Source organism: Gossypium hirsutum, chromosome D07 (assembly GCF_007990345.1).
Source record: "Gossypium hirsutum isolate 1008001.06 chromosome D07, Gossypium_hirsutum_v2.1, whole genome shotgun sequence".
NCBI lineage: Eukaryota > Viridiplantae > Streptophyta > Magnoliopsida > Malvales > Malvaceae > Gossypium > Gossypium hirsutum.
The window spans coordinates 49,400,199-49,410,359 of NC_053443.1; the positions used below are offsets into that span (position 1 = coordinate 49,400,199).

General features: G+C 31.4%; 2 protein-coding genes across 7 annotated transcripts; one reads left to right on the forward strand and one right to left on the reverse strand.

Moving 5' to 3' along the window:
- Positions 1–826: 826 nt before the first annotated feature.
- LOC107954854 (NAD-dependent malic enzyme 2, mitochondrial) lies at positions 827–4,108 on the reverse strand. 6 transcript variants are annotated; one of them, XR_001699724.2, is made up of 4 exons: positions 3,960–4,108; positions 1,605–1,708; positions 1,446–1,529; positions 827–1,318 (listed from the first exon to the last, which is right to left on the reverse strand). XR_001699724.2 is itself a non-coding variant. In XM_016890540.2 (3 exons), exons 1-3 carry the CDS (start codon positions 1,783–1,785, stop codon positions 1,193–1,195), a joined length of 309 nt encoding a protein of 102 aa, XP_016746029.2. In that variant the 5' UTR covers positions 1,786–2,001; the 3' UTR covers positions 827–1,192. The 6 variants fall into 6 exon arrangements, 1 of the variants encoding a protein (XP_016746029.2); XR_001699726.2 differs by having other exon boundaries at positions 1,687–1,708; positions 3,960–4,104; XR_001699725.2 differs by lacking the exon at positions 3,960–4,108 and adding an exon at positions 3,046–3,915.
- Positions 4,109–5,558: 1,450 nt separating this feature from the next.
- On the forward strand, positions 5,559–8,328 carry LOC107954855 (receptor-like protein kinase FERONIA). Its single transcript, XM_041097787.1, has one exon. The coding sequence runs from the start codon at positions 5,737–5,739 to the stop codon at positions 8,218–8,220; it is 2,484 nt and encodes an 827-aa protein (XP_040953721.1). The 5' UTR covers positions 5,559–5,736; the 3' UTR covers positions 8,221–8,328.
- The last annotated feature ends 1,833 nt before the right edge of the window (positions 8,329–10,161 follow it).

The following is a 10,161-nucleotide window of genomic DNA, read 5'->3' on the forward strand; positions in this document are numbered from 1 at the left end:
TTCACTTAATTGAATTAACTCGTCTTTCTCATCCATTGTCATTTTCTCCAACATCTTTATGATCATCAACCACTTCCAACACTCTAATACCAAGTCTTGGTGTATGATTAATGAACTCGAAACTATGGAATTGCAACATGGTTATTCCCATAACTACACCAAAATAGGCTTTTAGCGGCGCTTTTTTATGACTTTAGCGGCACTTTTACAAGCGCCGCAAAAAGCGTCGCTATTGACAATGTCGCTAACTTTAGCGGCGCTTTTGTCACAAACGCCGCTAAAGATCTTGACCTTTAGCGGCATTTTTATCACAAACGCCGCTAAAGATCGTAACCTTTAGCGGCACTTTAGCCACAAATGCCGCTAAGGATCGTGATCTTTAGTGGCGCTTTAGATACAAATGTCGCTAAAGATCGTGAGCTTTAACAACGCTTCAGCCACAAACGCCACTAAAGAATAAACCTTTAGCGACGCTTCTAGCAAAAACGCCGCTAAAAACGTAACCTTTAAAAAAATATTTTAATCAAATAATATTTATTTTTATGATAAATATTATATTATGTTTTATTTTTTAAATTTGAACTTTAAATATACTTGTTAAGGATAAATAAAAAATATTATTTAAATTAAATTTTCTATGAAAATCTTAACTTAAAAACTAAATATAAAAAATTAATGAATTTAGCTTTAGAATTTAAAATAATAAATTAATAAAACACTTAAAAAATTAGAAAATTTAGATTCCTAGAGTCAAACCATAATGATTTTCTCCTAGAAGTAAGAAACTAAAAAGAAAAAGAAAACTATGAATGAAGTAGATATCGTAAAAAGAAATCCGCAGATGATTTTCTAGCAAAACATTTTTACATGATTAGTTCATAAAATCCACATCTTCATTACACAAGAGAAAGGACATTACATATCTAAAAGAACATAAAATGCTTTGCACAAATAGGATGAAAAAAGCTAGAAAGGAGGTACAAAATTGTACATCTTTATCAAGTATGAAGAAGTTCTGTGCAACTGTATCTGCATTTCCTGTCATCCTTACAACAGCTTGAACAGCAATGCTAAGAACACCAAATCCTGCACTGGAAGCCAGAAAGAAAAGTTTTTATGAGAAATAAAGCTGTGAGGGAATGGATGCAAGGAGCCGTAGAAAAATTATGGTGAAAGATTGAAAGACCAAGCTTTATGAGTCAGCCAAACACCTTCCAGCTCCCACCACAACAATCTTGTGGTTTGGAAAATCATCCAAAGATCGACCTTGTGCTCTTACAGTTCCTAACAATCCAGCAAGTGCAACTCCAGCAGTTCCCTAAGAGAATTAAGTAAGCACAACTTTCTAATATTTGTGGCATTCATAATGATGCTGCAGCAATCTAAGTTACACTAGAATCTAATCCTATCCATAAAAGTAGCAACTTGCTGGGCCAAGTGCTCACCTGTACGTCATCATTAAACATGCAAAACCTTTCCCGATAGCGTTTCAGAGTTTTAAAGGCCCACTTCATTTGAAAATCCTCAAACTAAATAGGGTAACCATCAAATAAACATCATGGTATCAACATAAAAGAAAATTCTCACTTCTGAAAGAGAGAAACCTGTACAATAGCCTCAGGCTAACGTGTTAAAATCGCTTCGAGGAACTCATCAATAATTGATAAATATTCTTCCCCTTCTAACCTTGGTTGTCTTAGTCCTAAATCTGTCCAAACCCCCAAAGAGAAACATGTCAAAAGAAATCTCCACAATCGGTAAATAAAACAAAGTACCAACAAGCATTTCATATGTTCCATTCTATGAATAACAAAGTAAATAAGCACATATTTTACTCATAAAGTGGGTCTTCAATTAGCTTTAGATTGTTAGTACCAACATCTAGCATATCTGGGAGTATATGTCAGAGACAGATTGATTTAATAATTAAAGTTCTAACACAAGACAAGAGAGTTGCCATCACAAGAAAATGTTGAAAATGTAAAATAAGGTAATAACATGGAGCAAACATTTTCAGCAAGATATAATCCACACACACACATTTTGCTCAGCCATAAAAATTATTTTAATATGATATATTATCATATATTTATCTTTCTAGCTAAGTATGAAACCCTTATGGGGCCTTCTTTTATTTGCCCAAATTAAAAATGGTCATACCAATGCTAAGTAAATCGGTTTAATTTGATTTCGTCTCTATTTTATTTTATTTATATTTAATGATAAAGTATATACATTTTCATATAGGAATAACTTTTAATGGGTTGAACCTAATTCATGAACACTTTCAATTTAAAAAATAAAATAAAAGAATAAAAGCAATAAAAAGCGTGAAAGCAATAAAAAAGACAGACACAAAATATCATTAAAAGATAACATGAATATGATATAAAAATAAGAATATTTAACAATTATTAAATATATAGTGAGAGATGAGAGGTAGTTGCACTCTCATCAAGCAGTGTATAACTCACTCATTTAAATGCACCACTTCCCACTATAATGGCTCGCAAACAAACATTCATTTCATGGGGTAACTCTTTCCTTACACAGGCTAATAGCTTGCCTTCATAAATTTGCTTCTTCTCTCTCACACTTGAATAGAATCTTTTGAACCTCTCAATTTATTAATTAGAGAAGAAAGATCTCTCATTTCTCCAACCAATCTTATGTTTCAGAACTTGTTTTTTTTTTATTTATTTTGTTTATGTGTTTAGTTGACAAAAGCTGATTCCAAGGGAGTTTTTATGACTTTTTTTTCTTTTTTAATTTATAGATTTCTATTGACAGCTTCAACTATGCCTTGTCCTTAGGTGACACATTACTGAATCAAATTACTAATATATATTTATATATACAAAGGCAGTTTAGCTTATGCTATGTAGATTATTACATGGGCTATACAGCCAGGGTTGAGTGGCAGGAGCAAGGACTTGAGAGGTATACATGCTTGTACAGAGAGTAGAGAAGTGACACATTTGGTCTATCTATTTTTTAGCTTTAATAATGAAAGTAATAGGAGGGCCTTTGAAGGGGAAGAGCTACCTTCATCAAAGCTCTAATAGTTATTAGGAGTAACTGATCTTTGAATTTTGTTTCAACTGTTTGAACAAAAAAAAACCGGCTTCCTTCATGAATCGAGCCCCCTTGCTGCGTGTTTGTCATCATTTTGCACTGATTAAAGAAAATATTTGAGCTACAAATCATAAGTTACATAGAGTAACTTGACACTGCCATCATAATAATCTAGCACAAGATAGTGTCAAAGGTCTTCAAGAATCCAAGTCCTCATAATTTACAGATCCCACAACTGTTCAGAGGGCCATTTTTTCAGGCGGGAGGGGGCAACAAGGAGCCTATTTCAGAATATCAGATTTATCATTCATGATTTTTCATCACATCATACCAAATAATGATTCAATTGAATTTAGTATAAAGTAATAAAGAAACTGCTTGAATATATTATGAAGCTGTCTATATGTTCAAAAGGTTCAATGTACCAAATTAATGAAGCAACAAAACGAGAAATTATTAAATTTACTCTGACATACCTTACAGACTCACTTGGAAGATCCAGTAGAATGACCCCTGTCCTTGTCTATAATATATCTCTATGTCTACAAAGCATTAACAACTTGCTTTTCTATGAAAGGTGGAACTAAAATCTTAACCACATACTACTTTGACATTTATTTAATACTATACATATACAAATAACACAAAGCAGAAACCAGGACATCCTTTGTGAAAGAAGAGAGGACAAAGTGTTTCTTATTACTGGTATTTTTTAATTTCAGGAAAATATGGATTAGAGGTGGTCCAATACTGTTATAAATAACTATTCTAGTCTTGTTCAGACATAGCACTAAACCATAAGTCAACATAAATCACACGAGTATATTTTTTTTTTTGTATTTTCTTAACCCAATTGATAGAAAATGACTAATTGAGAACCATACCAGGTGCACAAAAAAATCTTCAACTACAGATGTATTACTCTTTAATAGCAATGATTGGAGATTAGTTCTAGATCTATGCAATATCCGAGCTACAAGAGCTACAGTATCAGCACCTGCACATCTTTCCTGCAACATAAGTGTTATGTTATTTATGGGCACATATAGTACAATTACAAATATAAATTCAAGTAACTATAAGCATAAAGCTATTGCAAACAGATTGTTCAAATAACCACAAAGTAGAATCAAACTATTATTACAATACAAACGAACTAAGAATTGACACAATCTAGATTAAAATTAATAAATTAGAATTAACTAAGCTAAAACTCCAACACATAACGGACACAAAAACCTATATATATATAATTATACATGATAAATTTTAAACTTGAATATTCAAGATTCAAAATCTCTACTTCTACCAAATGAGTCAAGTCCTCATTAAGGATTAAGCCATATTTTAAATCCTGAATTGGAAAAGCGATTGTACTAATATCATAAGTTTCGTTTATATTTAATAGGGATAAATCTCAAAACTATATATGAACTATGGTTTAATGTGCAATTGTACTCATGAATTTTAATTTTATGCAATTTTATATATGAAATTTTGATTTGACCCAGTTCTTATAAATTATTAACACAATTATCGATATAACATCGTTTTATGTTTATATATTGCAATAATAAATAATTATATTTATTCAATATAAAAAATAAATTGATGTATTTATTTTTATAAATGTATATGATTAAATTAAAATTAAAGTTTCAAGTATACATTTAAACTATAGCCAGAATTTCATATGTATAATTGCACCAAATTAAAGTTCATGTATATAATTATACATTAAATTAAAATTTATGTATAATTTTGAAATTTATTCCAATTTAATATAGAGTATCATTTTAACGGTTTAATCTATAACTATATATTAAAGGTAGAAGGGCGTCCCTCCTTTTGTGGCACACACTCATTTGGTTTTTTAAATACGTTCAAAATTCATATTTAATTCTTATATTTTAATTTTTAATATAATTTAGTCTCCGTGTTTTTATAATTTTATTAATTAGTTTAAATCGTTAATATCATTAGCTTTTCAATTAAAATATTACGTAGTTATATATAATTTGAAAGCGATTTTTTTTAACTCCATAAACTTAAAATATTAAATTCTTGAAAATGAAAGTTAGAGGACTAAATTCTAAATTTACAATGTGTAAAAACATAGAGCCATACTTGTTTAAACCAATTGAATTGGTCGAGGTACTAGTTCGGAAAGAAGCATCATACTAGTTAACCTACGAACCACTACGAGTTGGTAGAACAAGTCTAAAAAACCGATTAAATTATTATTTTTTATTTTTATGTTTTAATAATTTATTTAATTAAAACATAAAAATAAATGCTCTGAACAATTTAAACATCATTTTGGTTCTAAAAACTTTGCTTAGAATATATTTAATATTCCAAATTTTACCATACAACTATATTAGTTTATTTTTAATAGTGTGAGATTTCAAATATTAAATTCCATTTTAAATTTTATAAAAAAAAACATTTAATTTTATGCTTTTGTCTTTTTTCTTGGAGTGTATTTTTTTTATTAAATAAACTTTCAGGTGTACAATAGAAACTTGAAATTTGAGAATAAAATTCAAAATTTAATGTATTAGAAGTATTAGCAGTTCTCATAAGATGTTGTCACACTTAGTATGATGCTTGGAATATTTCGATCTTTCTTCCTGGTTATCTATCTGGTTTTCCTCACCAATGGAGAATCCAAGCAAAACAGCAACTTTTTCCCTTCAAAACCTCTTGTTTCTGCTGCTTCCCTGTCTCCTCTTCTTCTTCAGTCAATACCTTGTGGTTCCTGTTACAGCAGATTTCAATGTTAACCCTTACTACCCCACAGAAAACTACGCAATTGATTGTGGTTCTTCCGTCGATGGAGAGTCTTTTAATAGCCGTTATTGGATAGGCGATGGCAATGGAAAATTCAGCCCCATAGAGCAACAAAACAAATCATCAGTGATTAAAGCTATATCTGAACAAGTTGATCAGGTCCCCTACTCCACAGCTCGTCTTTCTTACTCACAGTTCACCTATTCTATTCCCCTCAGTCCTGGTCCGAAATTCATTCGCTTGCACTTCTATCCAATTTCATATGCAGGCTTTGACGACCCTTCTAAGAAAGCTATCTTCTCTGTTCAAGCTGGTACTTTTACCCTTCTCCGGAATTTCAGTGCTTTGTTTCATGCTCGAGGTGAACTTACAGTTGTCAAAGACTTTTGTGTAAACGTTGATCAAGGTCAAAGGTTCAACTTAACCTTCACTCCTGAAATCACTGATTCTTATGCTTTCATCAATGGCATCGAAGTTGTTTCCATGCCAACCAATCTATATTATAAACCAGAGAGTGATGAAGGGGTACCTTTTCTAGGCCAGGCCCAGGGAAAATTGTACACCCTAGGAAACAACGCTGCCCTTGAGAAGATGTATCGAATCAACGTTGGTGGGAGGGAAATCTCGCCAGGAGACGACACTGAGATGTTCCGGAGCTGGTTAACAGATGACGCCTATTTGACAATAGCCAAACCAAGTGCTCTTCCTGTTAATGGAAGTATTAATCTCACCTTCAGCAGTGATACAGCATCGTACTCTGCTCCAAGGGAGGTTTATGTGACTGCAAGGACCATGGGGATGAGCAAAACCCAGAATGAGAACTACCAGCTGACATGGGAGTTTCCTGTTGATTCTGGGTTCAATTACTTCGTAAGGTTACATTTTTGTGAGTTCCAGATAGAGATAACCAAAGAAGGCGATAGAGTGTTTGAGATCTTATTGGCTAATTTAATTGCAGAAACTCAAGCAGATGTTATAACCTGGAGTAGTGGAAATGGGATTCCAGTATATCGGGATTATGTGGTGTCAATAGGAAAGAAAGGAAATCAAAAGCAGCAAAATCTCTCTATTACTTTGCATCCTTCGCCAAGTTGGAGAACTCTTTATTCTGATACCATCTTGAATGGGCTTGAAATCTTCAAATTGAGCAACGGTTTTTCTCTCTCCGGACCTAGCTTTGATCTTACATCTGGACCTAACATCCATCCTAGGAAGTCGCCGGTTACAAAGAAGAGAACAATAATTGTTGGTGTTGTTGCTCCTATCTCAGGCTTTATTACCGTCTCTCTTTTACTTTTTCTAATTTACCGGATACATTCCAATAAATTTGCCAACAGCAGAGGCCCTACTCCACCTTCAGATATTTGTCCCCGCCTCTCACTAAGGGAGATCAAAACAGCTACCAACAACTTCGATAAAAGTTTCATCATCGGAAGAGGAGGATTTGGCAACGTCTACAAAGGATTTAATAATGCCAGCTCCACCCCAGTTGCGATCAAACGTTTGAATCCAAGCTCACAACAAGGGGTGCTTGAGTTTAGGACTGAAATCGAGATGCTTTCCAAACTTAGGCACCAAAATTTAGTTTCTCTGATCGGATATTGTGAAGACAAGATGGAAATGATCCTTGTGTATGACTACATGGTTCATGGGACCTTGAGAGATCACCTCTACAACACTAATAACCCCCCTTTACAATGGGAGCAAAGGCTCAAGATGTGTATTGGTGCTGCACAAGGGCTGCATTATCTCCACACGGGTCCTAATCACACCATCATTCACCGAGATGTGAAGACCACAAATATTTTGATAAATGAGAAATGGATAGCCAAAGTATCTGATTTTGGATTGTCTAAAATGAATGACTTATCCAATACTCATATTAGCACCGCCGTCAAGGGGAGCATCGGGTACTTGGATCCTGAATACTACCGTCTTCAGAAAATAACTGAGAAATCCGATGTCTACTCTTTCGGTGTGGTGTTGTGTGAAGTACTATGTGCAAGAGCGCCAATAGATCGAACTACCGAGGATCATATGCAAATAAGTTTAGCGGAGTGGGTACAACATTGCTACATCAACGGAATTCTGGATCAGGTAATTGATACTCATCTACAGGGTAAGATCAAGCTTGCAAGTCAGTTAAAATTTGGTGAAGTGGCTATAAATTGTTTGGCTTCAGAAGGCATTAAAAGGCCAACAATGAGCGAAGTGGTGTATGGACTTGAGCTTGCATTGAAGCTGCAGGGAAGTGAAATGAATGGAAACGATGAGAATCATGCAAATGACTCATCCACCATTGATTATCATGTGTTGTTTAGTAGCGGTGAATCAATGAAAGTTGGCCGCTAGAATAGATTTTATTTTGGCCCATTGTAATCTTGATTCCAGCTTTCTATGAACAACTCTTTCATATTTTACCTATTTAAAAAAAATACTAGATTATGGGTAAAACAAGTAATAAATACAGCTATTAGAAATTTATATAAAATTCAAATAATTTTTCTGTTGAAATATTAAACAAGTGAGTTAGAATCCATTGATAAGTCACACGAATCCAATAAAAAACTTTTATATTAACACACTTTTCTCACCATTAAACAATTTTTTAGTTTTAATTTATCTTGAAACTTATGCATCAAAATATATTAAGTTAATTACCACTTGAGCGGTTTTTTTAAAAAAAAAAAGACTTTATTTCAACTTATATAAAGGGTTTCATAACTTTCTTCCAAGGATTAGAGTTAATACCTTGACTTGTGAACTTAATATATTTCACAGGATTATATAATTAATATATTTCACAGGATCATTGACGTGGGTAAACAAGTCTTGCATAGAAATTTCGTGGAGTTTGTGGACAATGACGCTCTTGGCTGTATACTCAACAATATAATCATTTCTTACTAAAAGTTGACTACATTATTTATTTTGAAAATATTAAATTAGATAAGGAATATTTTATTTTTATAAAGTAGATATTCATTAAAATAAAAAGTTTAATATATTTTAAAACTTTAATATTAATAAATTTTATATCACTTACATTTTTAATGTGGATTAGTTTCATAGTCAACATCCATAGGCAAGTCTTAGAGAAAATTCTTGATGGCTAGAAATTTTATAAATTATATTTTTTAAAATATTAAATTAGATAACATTAGTAATGTTATAAATTTTTTTATTTTATAAAGTAGATATACATTAAATAGCAAGTTTAATGTATTTTAAAATTTTAATATCTATCACAAGTAAATTTCTTTATCATTTATATTTCTAATATTCATTAGTTGTCATGGTCTACTTTGGAGATAAGTCTTGTAAAGAAAATTTGTGGAAGGGAATTTTTTTTTTTATAATGACCCTCCTGGTTGTTGGCTTAATAATATAATCATTTGTACCTAAATTTGTTCAAAAGTAATAATTGGTACTTAATTTTTTTTGAATCTAATTGTAATTTAAATTTGTATTCTATCACATATTTTGGTACCTTTGCACTAATATTGTTAGTTTATGCTAACATTGACAACCAATTACATGATAACATGTGACAGACATAATTAAAAAAATAAAAAATATATAAATTAATAAAAATATTTCTTTTCATATTAGGAATAAACTAATATTTCTTTTTATTAAGTTAATATATTTTGATGGATAAATTGACAATAGAAATGATTTGTTGAACTGGAACTTAAATCCAACTAAAATTCAAAATTTGATTAGCTGTGAGAAAAGTGTTAATATATATAGCTCAAATGTCACATCATAAAAATCGGGTTAGTAGAACTAGGTATTAGATTGTGGGCTCGAGAGAAAAATTGAGTTTAATATCATAGAATTAAAATAGGATAAAATACTTAAATAAATAATAATGGTAATAATAAAATATTAAAATGATTATTGGGTCTAAAATTAGGTGGTGAAAATTTGGGTTAGGTGATTGGTTATTAAATAACTTAAAACAAATTTTAAAAATAAAATCGGGTTTGAAAATAATGGAGAAAAATGTGTTTTAATTAAACTAAGGACTAATTTGAAAAATAAGAGAAAACTGAGAGTTTTTAAAAGACAATTTTCCCTTAATTTAAAAAAAAATTGCTCATATTCTTCCTCTTTAAACCCCCCATGTCCCATTCCCTCCCGTTTAGTTTCACATTCAAAAAATTTTCTAAATTCAAATATGATATTTTCTCTTAAAATTAACTCATCCTGATTTCCTATCTATCCAAACACCTCAACACCTTCCAATTTTAAAGAAAAATCATTAAATCCTCATCAAATTTGTAATTA

Coding starts and splice junctions, on each gene's coding strand:
- LOC107954855 (XM_041097787.1), top strand. CDS start 5,737: ATGGAGAATCCAAGCAAAACAGCAACTTTTTCCCTTCAAAACCTCTTG.
- LOC107954854 (XM_016890540.2), bottom strand. CDS start 1,785: ATGCTTGTTGGTACTTTGTTTTATTTACCGATTGTGGAGATTTCTTTT. Junction 1,530..1,686: donor TTAGGACTAAGACAACCAAG/GTTAGAAGGGGA, acceptor TACCCTATTTAG/TTTGAGGATTTTCAAATGAA. Junction 1,319..1,445: donor TGTTTAATGATGACGTACAG/GTGAGCACTTGG, acceptor TAATTCTCTTAG/GGAACTGCTGGAGTTGCACT.